Source organism: Aulonocara stuartgranti (assembly GCF_965226115.1).
Source record: "Aulonocara stuartgranti genome assembly, chromosome: 3".
NCBI lineage: Eukaryota > Metazoa > Chordata > Actinopteri > Cichliformes > Cichlidae > Aulonocara > Aulonocara stuartgranti.
In genome coordinates, this window is record NC_138941.1 from 14,827,204 (window position 1) to 14,848,512 (window position 21,309).

General features: G+C 45.0%; 2 protein-coding genes across 3 annotated transcripts in view; both read left to right on the plus strand.

Annotated features, from left to right (window-relative positions):
- The window catches only part of LOC309702569 (uncharacterized protein), a 1,256,944-nt gene that overhangs the window by 529,444 nt on the left and 706,191 nt on the right, over nucleotides 1-21,309 (plus strand).
- The window catches only part of LOC309702578 (protein NLRC3-like), a 174,090-nt gene that overhangs the window by 87,554 nt on the left and 65,227 nt on the right, over nucleotides 1-21,309 (plus strand). Inside the window, exons 8-9 of one of the 2 annotated variants that reach the window (XM_082527189.1) lie at nucleotides 7,313-7,486; nucleotides 10,507-11,167. The exons of the other annotated variant lie outside the window; for it this stretch is intronic. Of the exons in view, the coding sequence (XP_082383315.1) occupies nucleotides 7,313-7,486; nucleotides 10,507-10,516 (184 nt within the window). The 3' untranslated portion in view covers nucleotides 10,517-11,167. Of the gene's footprint in view, nucleotides 1-7,312; nucleotides 7,487-10,506; nucleotides 11,168-21,309 lie in introns of those variants that run through there. 2 annotated transcript variants of the gene reach the window in all.

The window sequence follows — 21,309 nt, forward strand, 5'->3', positions numbered from 1 at the left end:
TTTTTCTATATTTCAGGTCTTTGATTGATGTTTGAAACTTTCTTTAGTTCCTAAATGTTCAGGATGTGTCTGAAGACAAATGTGAAGAAGTTTGAGTGCTTTCAGAAATGTTGTCTTTCCAAACGACTGAACAACAGTTTTTCCTTTTGGCTCCAAACAGAAGTGACAGACTTGAGCAGGGTTCATTTAAAGGCTGACAGAAGTGGAGTGGTGACGGGGAGATGTTTGACAAGACAGTGTTTCAGCCTCCACAGGTTCATGTTGTGCTCCATCAGTCAGTGAAGATGAAGTCAGTGCTGATGAGGCTGTAGAGTGTGTGAGGGATGTGAATGAGGATGATGAAGATCTGATGATAGCAGATAAAAACAGGCTGCAGAGACTTTGAGCCATACAGGGCACACAGTGTGTGTACAGAACAGCTGAAATCATTATGGAGGCCTCACTGGGATATGGAAGCATCACAGTACAGCTTCAGTGAAGCCTTAAAGTCTCTGATATGAGATGAGAAATGAAGCAGCCAGAGCTTTTTCATGAGTGGAAATCCACTGTGACTGTGAGCTGCTGCTACAGCCTCCAGATTAGCCAGCAGCTCATCCTGCTCAACATTTTCTCACCAACTTTAATGGAAGTGTGATGTTTTCAGCTGGAGTGATGGTCAGGGTGGCCTCCCTCTCCTCTTCTTCTCCTCTTCCTCTTTCATTTGTAAAGCCACTTCTGCTGCTTTCATTCATTTGGAAGTCCTGTAGCTGAGTTTGGGAGAGACTAACAGCCTCGGCAGCAGAGGGGAGAAAGGCTGTAACACCACCACTTTACTCTGTTCTACCTGTCACATCATTTTATCAGGAAACAGATATGCTCATGTTTTTACTATGTTTGTCTTGAAGATGTAAGAAGATCACATGGTGCTTTTTATTATTGTGTTGGTTTGTTTCCTGTCTCTTGGATGGAGCCAGCTGTGCGTGGCCCCTGGGCCTGTGGTCAGAGTGTGTGCTGGATAATCCGGCCCAGGATGAGGCCAAACTGACATGGGATGAAATGTCTGTCACATAATTGAGCTTAGTGTAGTTTCATTTCTGCACAATTTAAAAACAACCAAAACTTTGTTCTGTCTTTTCTATGTTATACTGTAGACTTTCTTTGATACTGTGTCCAAAAGGAGCAGCTTTTACTTTGAAGGGGAGGCGTCTATGTTTCCTCTTCAGGTTGGATGATGGAAGCAAATTAGTAGCTTTGTCCCAAAACGTCGGCTGCATCCTCCGGAGGCCACATTTGAAGGCCGATTACGTCACAGCCAGGCGCCGAAGGCTGTCCCAATTCGTCGACTCCTTCAAACGCGGCCGACAAATGCGTCCTTCATTTCCCCCAATTTGAAGGATTCGTTGGGTGTGTCCTTTGTGGCCCACCATATCCCAGAATTCATAGCGTGGCCCACCCAAATTTCAACTGCCAACAATGGCGGCCGCTCCTAAGTTTTAAAATTACTCTTATTAATCTTTCTGGGTCACAAAATAAACTTTTAACATATATTCAGGCGAGAAAGTAGCTGTATAAATTACAAATATCTGCTTGGTTTATCAAGACATCGCATATTTGCAAAAGTGTGCCAACGTTTTCGGAGACGTCTGTTACCCACCCGCTCGATAGCAAGCCGGGGGTTTCAATGGTCACTCCAGCCGGCGAGAGCAGCGGACTCCCGGCTTCATCGTTTTAAGACCCCGCTCTTTCGCTACTCAGGTTAAGCATGATATATGAGTCACTCGGATAACTTAAAAATGTCATTGTTTGCCTTTTTTCTGGGGGTTTTTTTGTTCCGGAGTAAATCGGTTTGGCTGAGATCAAAGTTCCTCTGGGATTTTCACACAGCTGAATAAACTTTAAACAGAAAACTGATTAAACAGAAGTGTGAGACGGTCGAGAATTTACGCCAGTGTCCTGTTATATTTTAGATAGCAAGGATCAGACGGCCGAGTTTATTAAACTCCACCAAGTCAGCTGTGACGCAAATCTGAAGGCTAGACCGTCCCATTTCACAGCCTCGCACTTCCAGCCTTTTCGGTCTTTGAAGGACCCGGCCCACGTAGACCGCGAAGACCGAGTCCTCCGAAGGATGCAGCCATTGTTTTGGGACACTGCTAGTGTGTGATGTTCTTTCAGTGTTGCACTTTGTAGACGGTCCCTGAGCACTGGTCTCACAGCCAGCTGCACATAGAGACCAGTGTTGTTAGTCCAGGTCAGAAGATGACTTGTTGGAATGAAAATGAGCTTGTAGTTTGTCTGCTTTAATAATGTGACTGGAAAAAGGTGTTGGACTTCAAATATGTCCATTTCTTTCACACTTCACCTTTAAAAGTGAAGCCTTGTGGTTCCTGGAAGGAAAAACACGACTTTTTCAAGTCTTTGTCCTGTTTTTATGAGAAATGTACGACTTTAATGTGAAACATTCAGAGTTTTTGTCACGGACCCGGCTCTGGAGGACTCGGGGGGTCCGTGAGCAGTCTTGACTGTTGTTGTTGTTGTTGTTCTTATTATTATTATTATTATTATTTGGTGATGTGTGTTGTTTTTCTCCACAATGCTGTGTTAGTCTGTGTCCCACTCGTATGTATAGACAGGGTGTGGTTGTGCACGTGTGTATGTCTGCGGGTGTGGCTGGAGGATGGAGCACAGCCACCTGCAGGCCTGATGGGTGTGGCCCTGCGGGAGGACTGGCCACACCTGTTGGTGATCAGGCTCGTCGGGGGAGCTACTTAGGAGAGTGTTGGAGCTCCCACCGGCGCGGGATCATTGAGTTATCGTACCAAGTCAGTGTGTCAGCATATGTCTGTGTTGTTCATATATGCCCGCCGAGGGTTAGTGTTGACGGCTGCTTCTATGGTTTCCCTGCAGGAGGAAGAGTGGTCCAGAAAGGCAGCACGCACGGGGTGTGCGGAAACACAACAGCGAGGAGCACGAGCACAGACGTCGGAGGGAAGCACGCACACGGGGTTCAAGGGAGCAACGGGGAGTTATTGTGTTTACAGCTTTTCACTGTGAATAAAGAGCACTGTTGGCATCGCAGAGTCTGCGTTTTGGGTCCTCCTTTCCCCACATCCCCACGGTCTGCCAGCCAGACCGTGACAGAATGATCCCGCCAGCCACCATGGACCCAGCAAACTCAGGAGTTGCCACGGAGGAGAGACCGCTCGCGCAGCTGTGGGATTACTGCCAGAGCGTAATCCAGGCTGTAGACCCACACAAGAGACATATACAGGTAGTGTTCTTTGACAATCATCTCTCATCCACTACCTTCACCACGAACTTTTTGGACATTAACAACCTTAAGCCATTGGTCACTAGTTTACGGGAGAGCTCTAGTTTTGAACTATTCGGCTTGGGCAGTTCGAGCAAGGAAGGTTCGGCTGCTCACCTAGAAGCTCTAGCCGCTTGGTTTTTCGCGCATTGGCGGAGGACTTTCCTGTCGATGCTTCTGGCACAATTGTTTGATCCTCCATTACAGAAGGGATGTCGCACTCGCCATCATCACCCCATTACACCTCAACCCACTCCTGCGGTTTCAGCCCGGTCAGCTGACGACGGACCGACAGTGAGTAAACCAGACTCATTTGTTTCTATTAATCCTGTCATTGAAAATCAAAACACAGATGAACAGCAGAGGACTGTTTCCTTACACCTGGCCCCGCATTCACGGAGGAGAAGGCGTCCTCGCAAGCAGCGTTCAGCCACATCTACACTCACTCCTGTGCTGGTCGAAGACTCAGGACCAGCGGCTCTGGACGCCACAGTGAGTAAAATGGACTCTGCCGGTGTTGTAAATTCCCTTCCTGTGAACATGGCAAGAGAGACTATAGCCACCACGGCAATTAACAATGTAGAAACTGTAAGAGGTGTAACTGAACTCCCAGTGGGGATTTTTGGACCACCGACAGACAAATGTGGCCTGAGTGCTAATGCTGGGGCAGAATTTTGCATAGACAGCCTTGAGGTAGTTAGCTCAGAGTCGGCGGGGTCAGAAACTGTTTGCTTTACCTCCAAAAACTCAGAAGATGTTCACTCTGAGACTGTGAGCTTGGAGCTAGGGAGTTCAGAGCATACAGACCCAGATGACTTTTTGGCCCAGTCTGGCCATATGGAGACAGAAGTTCTCCCCAGGGCTTCCCCAGAGGCCGAACTGGAGGCCTCAGTTGCCTCTGGACCCCTGGAATTTGTTGAGCCAGCTGTAACATTCTCATCCTCTCCACCCGTCATAATAGCCATATCACCCTCAACTCAATCTGCTGCCCAGCTAGTAACTCAGTCTTCAGTCCAGTCAGCCTCTCATCTTCATCCTCAGTTGGAGGTCGATATGCCTGCTGGACCACCTCTGCCATCATTTCACCCGTCAATCCCTGCATCGCTGTCCAGTCTACCGGGAGTAGCTGCCACACCATCATCACCTCCGCCCTCTGCAGCTACTTCTCCACCAGCGTTCCATTGGACTGCAGCGACCGCAGCACTCTCGCCTTCACCATCCGCATCACCTACTCTACCTTTACCTTCCCCACCGGCAGATACCGCATCACCATCTTCGCCGCCGGATCAACCATCAGTAGCTGTAGCGCAGCCGGAGGTGCTCAGGGAGCTCAGGGAGCGGGAGGAGCCCGCACCGCCAGCCGCGGAGCCCTGCGAGGCGGAGCAGGAGCTCAGGGAGCGGGAGGAGCCCACACCGCCAGCTGCGGAGCCCTGCGAGGCGGAGCAGGAGCTCAGGGAGCGGGAGGAGCCCGCACCGCCAGCTGCAGAGCCCTGCGAGGCGGAGCAGGAGCTCAGGGAGCGGGAGGAGCCCGCACCGCCAGCTGCGGAGCCCTGCGAGGCCGAACTGGAGCTCAGGGAGCGGGAGGAGCCTGCACCGCCAGCTGCGGAGCCCTGCGAGGCGGAGCAGGAGCTCAGGGAGCGGGAGGAGCCCGCACCGCCAGCTGCGGAGCCCTGCGAGGCGGAGCAGGAGCTCAGAGAGCGGGAGGAGCCCGCATCGCCAGCTGCGGAACCCTGCGAGCCGGAGCAGGAGCCCGGAGAGTGGGAGGAGGAGCTCAGCGAGCCGGTGGAGCCAGCGCCGCTGCCGGGGGAGCTCAGCGAGCCGGTGGAGCCAGCGCCGCTACCGGGGGAGCTCAGCGAGCCGGTGGAGCTAGCACCACTGCTGGAGGAGCTCAGCGAGCCGGTGGAGCCAGCCCCGCTGCCGGAGGAGCGGCCACCATCGAGAGAGGGGCTCAGCGGGCCGGAGGGACCCGCTCGGCCAGAGCCGGAGGTCGGCATGCAGGATGCATCTCCACGCCGTCCATGTCCAGCGCGACCACCACGCCGTCCACGTCCTGCGCGCCCTCCACGCCGTCTACGTCCAGCACGTCGGGGATCTTGGGCCTTTCAACTCTGCCGCCCGCCGGAGCTGCAACGCCGCCGCCACCCAGTCCGTGGCAGGCCACCAGAGATGCAGCACCGCCACCACTGGATCAGTGGCAGGCCCCCAGAACTATTTCGTTGCTGCTGCTGGACCCGTGGCCGCCCGCCGGAGATCCTGCTCTTCCACCAATGGACTAGAGGTAGGCCACCTGAACTGTTTTCAGCCTCTGAGGTTCAATTTGCAACAAGCTTAGCTTTTGTCTTGCTAGCTTGCGCTGTGCTCAGTGGATCTGCGCTCGACAGTGCAGCCTAGGCAGAGTAGTCGAACACAGATCCACTGAGCTCTCAACACAGACAGCATCGTCAGAAGAAAAGTTGATAAAATAAATTTAAAATTTTATATTGTTCGATACATATGCATACCTGAACTGAAAGCACTGTATCGAACGGTTCAATATCGATACGAGTATCGTTGCACCCCTAGTGTTTATGTATATTATCTGGTCCTTTTTGGGTTACTTTTTGCTTTATTTTACTTTCTGTGTTTTTCCTTCTGTGTTTTCTCACTTTTCCAAGCATTTCTATGACCTTGATTTCTCTCTCAGTGTTTCTCAGGTCACCGCTTATACTCCATCTTCCAACTACCTTTGGTATTAGTGTTTTGGACTCTCCTGTCACTGTACACTTTGTTCATCGAGATTAGTCTTGCAATTTCTAATATTTGTTGTTGCGTCAAAGATCTTAATTTACTTATTTTTATTTTACTTCACATTGTGCAATAACTAAGTGAGAAAAACAATTTTTGCATAAACAGCATACATCGTACCAAGTTAGTGTGTCAGCATATGTCTTTGTTGTTCGTATATGCCCGCCGAGGGTTAGTGTTGACGGCTGCTTCTATGGTTTCCCTGGAGGAGGAAGAGTGGTCCAGAAAGGCAGCACGCACGGGGTGTGCGGAAACACAACAGCGAGGAGCACGAGCACAGACGTCGGAGGGAAGCACGCACACGGGGTTCAAGGGAGCAACGGGGAGTTATTGTGTTTACAGCTTTTCACTGTGAATAAAGAGCACTGTTGGCATCGCAGAGTCTGCGTTTTGGGTCCTCCTTTCCCCACATCCCCACGGTCTGCCAGCCAGACCGTGACAGTTTTTTCTCTTGTTGTGTTTGTTTGAAGCTGCTTCCTGTTGGCTTCAGCTGTTAGGAGTTTCCATTTTCTAAATTGCTACATTCTGAACCTTCTTCAGCTCTGAACAGATGATGAAACACTGAATGATTTCAAGCTCACACTTTGTCTAATAAACTTACATCTTTTTTCTTCTCTCCCTCATAACAAGACAGCTTCTTCTGCCTGAGAACATGTTGGAGTAATTTACTAATCCAGGGCTGCTTATTGGGGAAAATACTTCCTGTTTTCAAAGTAATCCCAATTTTTCCCAGAAAGAAATGTAAGTAGAAATCGATGCTCTGAGCCTTTAAAAAGTCCCAGTGGGTGCAGTCAAAGCAGTCCCTCAGTCCCAGTATAGAGTCTTTGGCCCAGACTGGAACAACTGTGTGCCCAGTTTGAGCTCTCTTCAGTCCTGTGACCTGACAGACCCAGAGGGGCCATCACATCACATTTAGAAGCTCCCCTAATGGAGCCACAACACATGTCCAATAGTTAGTCTGTCTTGTTGGACCAACTGGAAGAAATGATTCAAGGACTTAGTCACAGAACAGAGATTCAAATCTCCAAAATCCAACTGGCTGCATCAGGACATATAGTCTGAAACTCTGCACAGTTTCCTGTTTGAAGCTGCTTCCTGTTGGCTTCAGCTGTTTGGAGTTTCCATTTTCTAAACTTCTACATTCTGAACCTTCTTCAGCTCTGAACAGATGATGAAACACTGAATGATTTCAAGCTCACACTTTGTCTAATAAACTTACATCTTTCATTCTTTATACAGATTGAGTCTCTGTGGTTTGTCAAAGATCAGCTGTGATTATCTGGCAGCAGCACTGAAGTCCAACCCCTCCCATCTGAGACAGCTGGACCTACATTTAAACAACCTGAAGTATCCAGATGTGAAGCAGCTGTCTGATCTTCAGCAGAGTCCAGACTACAGACTGGAGACTCTGAGGTCAGTAGAGTGATGGAGTGAGTGGGTGGTGCTGTCAGCAGTATTTGTCATGGTCCTGGGTCGGTGACCCAGTGCTTTTAGTTTATTATGATGATGATTATTATTGTTCGAGTTCTGTCATGGTCCTGGGTCGGTGACCCAGCGCTTTTAGTTTATTATGATGATGATTATTATTGTCTGAGTTCTATGTGTTATACAGTGGGGCAAAAAAGTATTTAGTCAGCCACCGATTGTGCAAGTTCCCCCACTTAAAATGATGACAGAGGTCAGTAATTTGCACCAGAGGTACACGTCAACTGTGAGAGACAGAATGTGAAAAAAAAATCCATGAATTCACATGGTAGGATTTGTAAAGAATTTATTCGTAAATCAGGGTGGAAAATAAGTATTTGGTCACCTCAAACAAGGAAAATCTCTGGCTCTCACAGACCTGTAACGTCTTCTGTAAGACGCTTTTCTGTCCCCCACTCGTTACCTGTATGAATGGCACCTGTTTGAACTCATCATCTGTATAAAAGACACCTGTCCACAGCCTCAAACAGTCAGACTCCAAACTCCGCCATGGCCAAGACCAAAGAGCTTTCGAAGGACACCAGGAAAAGTATTGTAGACCTGCACCAGACTGGGAAGAGTGAATTTACAATAGGCAAGCAGGTTGGTGTGAAAAAATCAACTGTGGGAGCAATCATCAGAAAATGGAAGACATACAAGACCACTGATAATCTCCCTCGATCTGGGGCTCCACACAAGATCTCATCCCGTGGGGTCAAAATGATCATGAGAACGGTGAGCAAAGATCCCAGAACCACACGGGGGGACCTGGTGAATGACCTGCAGAGAGCTGGGACCAAAGTAACAAAGGTCACCATCAGTAACACACTACAACGGCAGGGAATCAAATCCCGCAGTGCCAGACGTGTTCCGCTGCTGAAGCCAGTGCATGTCCAGGCCCGTCTGAAGTTTGCCAGAGAGCACATGGATGATACAGCAGAGGATTGGGAGAATGTCATGTGGTCAGATGAAACCAAAGTAGAACTTTTTGGTATAAACTCAACTCGTCGTGTTTGGAGGGAGAAGAATACTGAGTTGCATCCCAAGAACACCATACCTACTGTGAAGCATGGGGGTGGAAACATCATGCTATGGGGCTGTTTTTCTGCCAAGGGGACAGGACGACTGATCCGTGTTAAGGACAGAATGAATGGGGCCATGTATCGTGAGATTTTGAGCCAAAACCTCCTTCCATCAGTGAGAACTTTGAAGATGAAACGAGGCTGGGTCTTCCAACATGACAATGATCCAAAACACACCGCCCGGGCAACAAAGGAGTGGCTCCGTAAGAAGCATTTGAAAGTCCTGGAGTGGCCTAGCCAGTCTCCAGACCTCAACCCCATAGAAAATCTGTGGCGGGAGTTGAAAGTCCGTGTTGCTCGGCGACAGCCCCAAAACATCACTGCTCTCGAGAAGATCTGCATGGAGGAATGGGCCAAAATACCAGCTACTGTGTGTGCAAACCTGGTAAAGACCTATAGTAAACGTTTGACCTCTGTTATTGCCAACAAAGGTTATGTTACAAAGTATTGAGTTGTATTTTTGTTATTGGCCAAATACTTATTTTCCACCCTGATTTACGAATAAATTCTTTACAAATCCTACCATGTGGATTCATGGATTTTTTTTTCACATTCTGTCTCTCACAGTTGACATGTACTTCTGGTGCAAATTACTGACCTCTGTCATCATTTTAGGTGGGGGAACTTGCACAATCGGTGGCTGACTAAATACTTTTTTGCCCCACTGTATTTGGTCTGCCTCTGAGTCTCTGTCTATGGTGTCACCCCGTCTGTTTGTGAATCTGTCTGTTTAGTTCTGTGCCTTATTTGGTTCCCCGTGTCTGAGTTTCCTGTCTTATTGTGAAGGTCTCTGTCTGATGTGAGTGTGTTCAGGTTACGTTTCCCCTGTCTCGTCAGCTCTGATTCCTCCCAGCCGTGTTGCCCTCCTGTCTCTCATCCCCTGATTACTGGTGTGTGTATTTAAGCCCTGTGTGTTCTCCTGCCTGTTGCCGGTTCGGCTGCGTTACCCCATGTCAGTCTGCGTTACCCCATGTCAGTCTGCGTTACCCCATGTCAGTCTGCGTTACCCCATGTCAGTCTGCGTTACCTTGTGTTCTGTTCCTCGTCCGTGTCTCTCTGCCTCTCACCCTATTCTGGTACCCTCTCAGGTTTGTCATTTAGCTTTCCCAGTTTAGATCTTTAGTTTTGTCTTCCCTCTTGCCTGTTTTGCCATCTCACCTCTGTGTAAATAAAACATCACCAACATTATTATCTACTCGATTTGGGTCCTTTCTCCCGTCATACCACACGGCTCGCCTCGGCAGCCGTGACAGTATTGTACTAAACACAGTCAGTATGAAACAAAGATCCAGTGTTTCCTGTAAAGCTGCAGCTTCTCAGTGAAGCTGTGAGAGGAGAACGGTGACAGGCTTCAGGATTGGACACAAACACTTCCTGTTTCTCACCTTTATGGTCACCATAGTAACGGCTGACACGCTCTGATCAAACGCTGTCAACATCCAATCAGCTCTCTGAACAAAGCAGCACGCAGACCAATGACTGCATTCATTTCCAAGTTTAAAGCAGTGAAGAACACAGTCTGTAGGTGAGGAAGAATTTAGTGAGAGCAGATGTTTGGATGGAATTCCTCCAGTTAACAGCTGGAACCGTCCATCTGGATTGTTGGGCTTGTTGTTGGGGTTCCTACAGAGCTCAGAGTGGACACACCAAGGTTCTTCTAATGAATGAAAGTCCAAACTCAAACTAGGAGGGAAAAACATTTTCATCAACTTCAATAAAAATCCAAAGATTAGAAAAAGTGAAGCAACAATGAGTCCTAGTACAGTCCCAGCACTGAAGTCCCTGCTGCTCTTTATACTGGATGTGCTGCATCACTGATTGACAGCTGATGAAGAGTCTCTGGAAACACTCGTTTATCTCCTCTGCTCTTCCTTCTTCTCTCTGCAGGTGGAGGTGATGATGGTAAACAGGACGGTGTGTGTGCTGAGAGAGGAGGAGCTGTGTCCTGATGATCCAGAGAGGTTGAAGCAGCAGCAGCTTGTGTGTAGAGACGCTCTGACTGGGCCATGTTACTGGGAGGTGGAGAGGAGAGCTTCATCCAGCAGTGACTGACAGAGGCATGAGAAGAAGTGCAGATGACTGTCAGTGCTGCAGAGTGAACTGCTCTGAGAACAGCTCCACTGTCAGACACAATGTAGAGTCCAGCATCATCCCTGTGTGTCCCTCTGGATCTGACAGAGGATCATCAGTGTATCTGGACTGCTCTGCTGCTGCTCTGTCCTTCTACAGTCTCTGCACAGTCTCTGTCTGACTCTGGCTTCAGACCCTCCTGGATCAAACTCACCTGGAAAGACTTTCAAACATCACTCAATAGATTTGAATACAGAATATATTTGATATATACTGTAGATGTACTGTAGAGTTGCAGTTTGTCACTTGTAAATACAGTCTGTGAGCAGCTGTGAGCTGAAAGATCTTTCTAGAAACACGAAATGTTTTCACTCTTCTGTTGCTTTTTCATATATTTCCACAACATTAATATTGATCCCACCTGTCTCACCTGTTTCATGCTTTTATACATAATAACAGGACACGTGTGATCTGAGCGCTGCTGTGGTTGCTGCACGTCTTCATTTAGATAACAGAGACATCTAGTGGTTCAGAGGGAGAACTGCAGGAGGTGGAGCTGTGTTTCAGCATGGAAAACTTTTTATCTTTTAGGCGCAGATACAAATATGACAAGTATCAGTGTGAGATACAAAAGGTCACATCAGTCAGCAGAGGGAACAGTGATCACACAGCAATGTAAGAATAGAAACATAACAGTGAATCTGGACATGTATACAGATGGAAGCAAACAAACAGGATGTAACACTACATTAAAGCCACAAATGGGAAGAAAACAAAGCCAAAGGAAAATATATTTGATCTCAGGAATCCAAATCAGATGCTTTAGAGCAGGGGTCGGCAACCCTGGGCACGCGTATCACATTTGCCACGTGAAGGGTTAACTGATGGCACGACCATAGCTGGACTGGCCATCGGGCATACTGATGGTGATTTTTCATTTTTATGAGCCGATGAGGTTTTTTTACTTTTGTTTTGGTATAAACAATGAAAGATGGCGGATTGGCCGGATGCTGGTCGATGTGTAAAAATAAGTCAGTTGTTTGGTTGTGGCTATGGCAGAGCTTCCACAGAGGCAACAGGTGAGGCAGGAGGAACAGAGACCTGAGGTGAACTTAACTTCAGGTAAGTTATGACCTGCAGTCTATCTGGGTCAGAAAAACCAAGTTTAGGTGGAGTAATAGTACATTTTTTCCAAATATACTTCAAGGAAAATTCGTCTCCTGAATTTTTCAAATTAGACTTTGAGAAGGGTCTTATCTGAAAGTGTTTGAAGAGCACTATTTGCACTGTGCTGTTTGAAAAGCACTATTTAAAATGGAAGTACACACTCTAACGTGATAAGGACTTTACTGGACTTACCTCAATTTTCAAGTAGGGTGCAAGCTATCTGCATTCGCTCCAGCACAACTGCCTCTGTAGTGGTTGACACCTCACTGACCTCTCCAAAATCAAGGTAGTGTTCTGCAAACTGTGAGATTGATCATAATTAGAATGTAAAGTCTTAATTAGGTAAAGGATAGGATAATTATAATCCACAAAGCTTCAGCCTATTCCTTTTTCAGTTACTGTACTTCTATGTAAAATGATAACTTGTGTTGTTGTTGTTGACCGAAATAAATTTCACTTCACTTAAATTCACTTAAAGTCTTAATTCTAGCTAACAAGAAATGGAATCATTTGAATAAGGGTTACCTTTAACATTAAAACTCCGCAACTGCTGGAATCCTGTTGCCTGTCGTGTTGCATAGTCTGTAACTGCCACTCCATGGTGTCTTCATGCCCTCTCATCCTCAGAAAATTCCTAGTTGAACAAAAGTGTTTGTAATGAAACAAGATTTTTTTTTTTTTTAATCTAAGAATAACACCTCAGTATCATACATACCTCCAGTTGCGCAGAATTTTCCTGTCATAAACACCTTCATTCCCCATGGGGTCTATGAGCAGTATTTTCTGTGCAGAAATGTTGACAATCTGAAGAAAAAGTTAATAAATTAAAAAATTACAATAGTTTGTGCCACTGAAAACGTATTTAAAAAAAACACTTTGTGCAAGAAACTGCTTCACAACAAATTACGCAAATTAATAACTATATGAACACATACCACAAGAATCCAGTGCGTACCAAAGTTCACAGGGCACAGCCACATGTCTTCAACTGGGAACTTCATCTGTGGGATTCGAAGTGCAGAGTAATTTGGATTTACTTAGGTACCATGCGTCTCAGGGTGTTTTCAAATATAGTCTTCTTTAAAGGAACCGAACTCTTTCCTCAGCAACAGAAAGGAGTCAACTGTTTGGACCACTTTTGAACTTTCAACATACCTTGTTGAGGCATCTGAACTGCCCAGAAAACAACGAGCTTGCAACTACTGAACAGAGCAGGTTTGCAGCATTCTGCACAAGTATACAAAAATGTTAGAGAACAGTAAATAGGTTTTTTTTTATATCAAAATTAGCAGGCAAAGGACATTTCTTACTTTCCTTTCGTCTCTCAATGACACGGTGCGGGTATGCATCAATGACCTGTTTTGAAAAATCTGAGTTTATACAACAACAGCAACAATTTTTGAAGTAACTGCTTGAGTGCTGTACACAAAAACATCTAAAGGAATATAATTGCTGATAAAGGTTCTTTCTGCATATACTGAAACTGGGTATTATGATGTCACAGATGTCACAACATCTGTGTTGTGGTTGATAACATTTTTTCCTGTTAAAGTGAATGGGTGAAACCTTAGAGTTTTGCAATATAAACCCCCCGACCTACCCGCACATTTTAAACTATTAATGGTCTCTGCACTGCAAATGCTTCAGAAGGAGCAGAACCTCGAAATCAGAATCAATAATGATAAGTTCTCTTACCTCATCAGAAACCACCGTGACCCCTGCAGTGTTCGAAAAGAGGAATCAAATAACTTTTATGTTCCAACAACTGACTCCAGGCGCCCAGTATCCTTTGCACGCCATAGCCTCTTTACTAAAAGAAAAATATGATAAATTAGCTCAGGCATGCATGAGATTTTTAGTGGATAAGCTTGGTAAAGGCCGACGGGCCACAACAGGAAAAAAGTCAATACAATAGGCATGCATTTACACGCAGAGAAATAGGAAAGGTACAGCAGGTGGGCAAAACAGAAAATTACTGACAGGCAGATCCAATTCTAGACTTCTACAAGCTCAGTGCACTTTGCACGTTTCTTTAGATCCAATATGAGTTGAAGACTGCAAAATGCAAACAAAGTCATGCAACAGTCAATCAAGTTGCAACGCCAAACTGGCAACAAATGACCAACGGGTCAAAAAGAGTTGTTCACTATGCCACCTTCATTTTTTTTTTTTTTTTTTTTCTTTTTTTTTTTTTGTCCCGTTTGGATCTATAACCATCAGAATTGTTGTCTTAAGGCCAAGAAAGATGCCAAGCGGATTTATTTTACCAAGTGGATCATCATGGCCTTGCCATATTGGTCCATTTGATTGACCTTTATTATAATTATGAATTTATTTTATTTTCAGTTGCTACAAACGGGACAGAAATGACTGTGGGATAGGACAGGGGGAAAGAATGAAAGAAAGAGAGGGAGAGAAAGAAAACCAAAGGGGAGACGAGACGGTGAGAAGGGGGGGAAGAGAGAAAAAAAAACAAACTGTTAGGGGTGAACAGTTATCAAACAGTCAGGTGAAGAAATGACACTCAGACAGTTCAACAGTTAACGTGCACGGGTGAGAGCTCAACAAGACTCACACCCCTACACTTGTCTTGCATCTTTATTTATACACTTCAGTATAGTGATGTCACATGGCAAAGTAAAGATAAAACAGGAACTTAGCTGCACGCTCTTCACTCGTGAGGGGAGAACATGCAGTTCCTGTAACTTAATCTAACAATAACAGCTTGTTTTCACAACTCATTGTGGTGTTGTGATGTGACTGTTCAGAGAGTTCATGATAGAAAGACGTTTGCATAAGCAGAAATATTAAACACTTATCAGTATATCACTCAGTTGCATTTCTTTCCGGTCTCAAAATATCTAAATGAAGTGTCAACATCAAAATGAACACTTTGTTCTGCAACACTTTGTTCTGCAAAACACAAGCATGATGATGAGTACATTTTGATACATTCTTACAGTGTATAAAATATGAACACTTTTATAAGCACAAAATAACTTTTTCCTTAACATTCCCTTCTGTTGTTAAGATTTTATACTTGTCACAATACATCTTGTCATCAGCCAGCGGCCACTTGTTGAGAACATTTCCAGTCGCAGCGTCATTATGTATGTGAGTGTTTAAACATTGCTCTCGTAGTCTTCCTGAGGAATTCCATCATATGTGATGATGGACATATTTACCATCCTCATAATCATTGCTCTTATGCAGGGTAAGACACATGTGGAGAACATACACAGCAACAAAAGTAATACTGCTATGATAATCAGTCCCTTTATTAATAGAGTAGCCAAGTCAGCCAGTCTCCAGAGCTAGACATAGGCATGTAGTCCTCAAATTGAGCTTTCTGAAGCTTTTTCAAAGTGTTCAAAGCATCCGTCATGTTCTGAGAATGCACGTTGTCCGGTCTTATTGCGTCAATTTCCTCGTTTTGTGCTTTGTTGATTTTTGCTGAGCTGTTCAGGAATAGTCCAAATCTGTAGTCCAAAGTCTCAATCTGCAGCATGTTTTTGCCGGTTCCAACCCATGGGAACAGGGAATGCAGGACCTTCTGTCCTGTGTTCCATAGTTTGAAACTTTTGGGCACATCCATCCCCCAGACTGAGTCGTGTCCCGTCACTGTGGGCGCCTCGCGCTTCTGTCTTGTTGCGTGTGTTTCTGCGGTGATCTTGAAGGTGTGGTCTGAGATCAGTATTGGTGCACACAGGCCGTTGGAGTTTGGTGGGAGCATGAAGTAGGTTTTAGGCCCGCAGGCCCAAGCGGCTCTCTGGACCCAGAAAGTTCCTTTTTTTCAGGGTGAATGTTCCTCCTTTTGTACTTCTGGTGAAATCAAGTGTCTGTGTGCAGTTGTGGTTCCGGCCCAATTTTCTGTTTCCGTCTGAGAAGTTGAAACAGATTGGGTGCTGGGTGTGCGGTGGCAGGGTTATGGCGAATGATTTGGTTCTTGGGTTGCTTGCGTTGATGTTGACCCATTGCTCTTCATTACATGTGTAATTCCAATTTGTCAAGTTGTAGGCACAAGGGGTGTCTTTGTTGTCCTTGGTTCCGTTGCACCATGGGATAGTGTCTGCCTTCCTTGTGCTTTGACCCTTCAGGAATAGTCCTAACGCATACAGGTCTCTCTTTGTGCAACTACCATTGGCTGCTTTGCTGAATATGCACAGGCTTTCATCAGTTTCAGGTGGTGTTCCATATATGGTTGCGTGTATGGCTGTGGTCGGCAGATGTGAGAATTGTCATGTGTCCACTTCTTCTGCAGGTGGTGCTGTTTTTCTTCTTTCTTCTGGGTGAGCACTAGTAAGCTCACTAGGAGTGCGATGCCAGCCACTATGAGGACAAGTTTCTTCATGGTGACCAGGCACACCTAGACTTCTGGTGAGTAGACCGTCAGCGAGAAGACAAAGGGCGGGTTATACCCAATCAGCCCTTTCCTTCACCAACAGATCACCTGGAAGCTAGGGGAACCGGTGTCTAAACGTCTGGATTGTCACTCACTTTTTTACAGTGGCTTTGGTGGATCCAAGATGATCTTTCTGCTATTTTGCAGGCAGTTGGCGTGGTGAGTAGGACTTTGGTATGGGCCCTCCCACCTAGGTGAACTCCAATTTTTCCACTGGAGCACTTTGATCAGGATCCAATCTCCTGGTTGTAACCTGCAAGCCACTGGAGAGATATCACTCGGCAGTTGGTTGTTTAGCACAATCTCTTTATTCTCAAGCAGCTTAGTCATCCACTCTGCTAGGGTGGTTTCTCTTATAGATTTGTTAATAGGCTCACTAGTGAGAGGCAGTGGAAACGGCCTCCCGTGAACGATTTGAAAGGGTGTGAGCTTAGAGAGAACATCTATCATTCCACCCCTTGACAGATGCGTTAAGCCATCTGTCACTAATGCTGCTGTCTTGTGTAGAGATTTTGGCAGTATTGGTTTGCCAATACAGGTCATTAAGTCATTGTCAAAAGTGAATCCGAACAGGTTTTGTGAATCTGGGTGTAATGGCACAGAGAAAAACGCGTTTGAGAGATCTATAACTGAGAACCATTGTTCTTTTGGTGTCACTTGATTTAAAATTGTATGTGGATTTGCTACCACAGGTGGGATTTGTTCTGTTACCTCGTTTATTGCTCTAAGATCATGAACTAGATGATATTTTTCTGTGTTTGCTTTTTTCACTGGGAAAATTGGAGTATTACAGGTTGCTTTTGTTGTCTTCACTAGGATGCCTGCTCTTTCCATATCTGCAATTACTGGCCTGATCCCTGCCTTTGCTTCTGTGGACAAGGGATATTGTGGTTTGACCGGCCTGTAGGTTGTGGTGGTTTTAACTACAACTGGATCTGCTCCTTTAATTAATCCTACGTCTGTTGGTCCGGTTGACCACAGTGTTGTGGACAGTTTTTGTACCTCTGGGTGTGCCTCTAGTGAGAGTGTATATCAGCTGTCATCGTTTTCCACAACATGTAAATCAGTGTTGTCAGTCATGTGGGAAGCGTGTTGGGTGGTGAGTAACCACACTAATGTGTATCTCATACAACCTGTTCTGCGACCCTGTAACCATCCCTCATGTGTCTCTTCAGTCTTCTCATATCTGTCTCTTTCAACTTGGGTAAGAATGTGGCCTAAGTCTTTCCACTCAGTGCTGTCATTACGGGCTACGGACACATGTGGGTTTGGCATTTTGTTTACTCGCTGCACAGCTTCAGGTTGTATTACAGAACAGACTGCATTACCACTTTTGGTGACATAGAGGTTTTGTAAAGTTAACATCTGCGGACCTAGTCTGTGTATGTCTTTGTCATACGGAGGGTCAGGACCTGGGGCCTGTTCTTCGTACGTCGCTTACTACATCCAAGATCAAATGACACATCCAAGACCAAACTATCGCGCTAACCGTGAGCTCGCTAATCCGGTTCCCCGAACACACCTGCTGTTGACGATTAGTACAGCTGGACGCAGTAATGTGACATCACTGGGTGTCGTAAAAGGGGCTACGCATCGATAGTAGAAACATTGATCGGCAACCCGCTGATTGGTCGGCGAAAATGTCGAAGGGGCGTGCTCGGTATTTTCCGGCAGCAGAGCAAGAACTCATGAGTGAGGGATTTCAGGAGTTTCAGAGTTTAATTAAAACGCAAGAGAACACTGCAAAGGCTGCAAAAGCAAGGAGAGAGGGCTGGCAGAAAGTTGCTGACTAATCAAACTCGTAGGTAATTTAATAATAATGATAATAATGGATTGGGTTTATATAGCGCTTTCCAAGGCACCCAAAGCGCTTTACGATACCACTATTCATTCACTCCCACATTCACACACTGGTGGAGGCAGCTACGGTTGTAGCCAGGCTGCCATATCGCGCCATCGGCCCCTCTGGCCAACACCAGTAGGCGGTTGGGTAGATCTATCATATGACACTATATTGTCCAATATCATATGGCATTATATTATATTATATTATAGTATGTTATATTATATCCCCTTTCACATTAGAGCCACAACAGGACCCACAAGAACATGGGAACAAGTAAAAGTGGAATACAGGAGTATTCTACAGAATGGTAATATTTATCACTTAGATTGCTTTTCGTCTCTTGGCAAGGTAATACTGGCCTGTAATACTCTGTTAGTTTGTTCATAACAGCAACCAAGAAAAGGGCAGAGGAAAAAAAGACAGGTGGTGGTCCTGCACCCCCTCGTCAACAAGTTGGTTAAGTAAATAATACCCTCACGGGAATATCGATATCTCTCAATGAGCACACTGTCGCGCTGAGCTAAAGGATCCTGTCTATCCCGCAATATACGCTGAATTCTGAGGACTCTCCTTATCAATCTTGCACCTTCCGCAATGGGTTGGTCGCGTATACGGACAGGACATGGCTGCGACAGGCTTCCCAAATCCACCTTCGCTTTTATAGCCGTGGTCTCTCATCTTGATTACACGAAGTAATTTACAATTACTACTCTGAAATATGAATTACATCTGTAATAATCACATACATGTAATAGAATGTTAATAGTACATTTCCCTTTTTTAGGAAATGACCTGTATGTATCTGTGTGACATCAATAAAAGGATCAAGTGCTGCATTATCTTTAGTTACATTGATGTTATTTATTTATGGTGAAACAGTGGTAAAATATCGCTGTTGCTTTCGTATAAATGAAGCGGACATACCTGCGTGGCCGCGATCTAATCCTGTTTACATAAAGTAAACCTGCTCGGGAGCAGGTTTACGCTTACGGCTCTGTTGCTATGACAGCAAGTCCCGGATGAGCTTCGGGGAACCGAACGATCCAGGATCACGCGAAATCGTCAACAATCTAATCCAGCTAACTTACTTAGCGAGGTACGAAGAACAGGCCCCTGGGCTGGATTTGAATCTCAATGTGTTGTGATAGTCAGTGTAGGGCTGTTTTGTTGAGGTAGCTGGCAAATATTTGCTTGCTAAATGTCGGAGTGGCTCTAACGGAGGCAGATCCAAGGTCCAATAATAGTTTTTGTTTATATATATATATATATATATTTTTTAAACTTTGCATTGCTCATAGCTCACAGCTCTAAAACTTGGCATTTGTAAATCATATGCCTAATCACTATGTGTCACTATGATCCACAAGTATGGTCACAAAATTGTTTCCAAACCAACAAAATAATCAAAAAAACAAAAAAACATACATGAGTCAGGACACAAAAAGAAAAAGAAAAAGAAAAAATGCTGCCAGAAACAAAGCAGAAGTGTGAGGGAAAAACTGAGCTTACAGACAGCTGCATGTGTTGGCTTTTAATAGCGTGCAGCCTCTGCTCTAAAAAAACAAATGAAAGAAAAAATAAAAGAAAAATGTGTAACATGCTCATCAACTTAGCGGTGTCCACATATTTAATTCAGCTTCTCAATCCTGTAGGTTTAGCTATTATCTACAGGGTTTGGCTTATTAGTTGTTATTATAGATGTGCTCTATATCTCAGTAATATTTATCTAGGATAAATGACAGGTTTTCAAGCAGGTTAAGTGCCTCTATGCACCTAATTGGTTTAGATATTGCCTTTATTTTCTTCATCTCATATGTCATTATACTGAGTTTGAGCAAACCTTGAGCTTGATGCAGACTACTTCATAACAATTGTCCATCTCACATCATACTGACTAGGATACTTCTTGTTATTAATATTATATCATTATTAATATTATCTTTTTTTCCTTCTATATAATGACAATAGTATATTACAATATTTTATTAGTGTATATCACTATACTACTGCTGAGCCAATTTAATAGTTAGGATCATCTTACTCAGCAAACAGATAATTTAGAATTCATCCAATCTGTACAAATTTGCTTTTTCTCTGAACAGGTTTGTGCCTACTTTTTAGACTGGTCTTCTGTTTGCCTCATCTCAGATCCAACCTTCAGTCACATTCATTCTCTCTGTTGCATGTCGAACCAAGTAATTTATTATTATATATTTTATATTTTATTTTGTATCCATCAAGGGCTTCGGGTGATCTGCAGTTTCACCCTTTCCCAAGCTGGAGACATTTACCTTTTCACACACTTTCCTTGGCTGAACAATGACACAGCCTTAATGTACCTTATACATCTCTCTATTTTATTTAAAAGGTTTTTATGTGAATTATTTCCTTTTATTTATTTTATACATTCTGGGCATGGTCGTCATGCCAACTATGTTTCATTATTTAGTTCTGTTTGGAGGGTCTCTTTTAAAATAGTTACTGCAGAGGGACTGCATTTTCCCTCCCACGCAGGGCAGTTTAATTTCTTTCGGTTCCTCCATCTATTTGCACTAATTTGACCGGCGCCGGGACGATTTTTCTCTAACCACTGCTCGTCAGCAGTAAGTTTTGTAGATTTATTACCCATTTTTTTTTCTTAGTTTACAGATATATTACGTTCTCACACACACACACACACACACACCCGTGGCGCTTTTCTCTGGCACGAGGAAATGGGAGTGGCTATTGACACAGCCTTCTACCCTCAAGCTAATCCTTGAGGGCGGTGTCAATTTTATGTGTTGAAGCACAACCTTTTTCCCGTTTCCACCAGCACGTGAGCGACCAACGGTAAACAATTCGGTGGAGTAGTTCAGTTTTTCTAATAACTGTGAAATCAACTTACTCCACCAACAAAACAGTAAACAACAGTTCATACGCGTATTGAGTATTATTCTGGGCAACTCTGTGCCTTCCTACATTGCTTGCTCCGAGCCCTTTTTCAGGCGAGCCAGTAACCTCTACCAGTCCTGTTTCAGACGAGAATGTTACTAACAGGTGTGGCCACGTAAACTTCTACCAGTCCTTTTTCAGACGAGAATGTTACTTAACCTGTATATTTTATGTACAGACCACAGGTTGCCTCAGTCGTTTTTTCACAAGGTGTGTTGAGTGTAAAATATTCACCTCAGTGGATTGTCGCCGGTCTGACGTCCGCCATCAA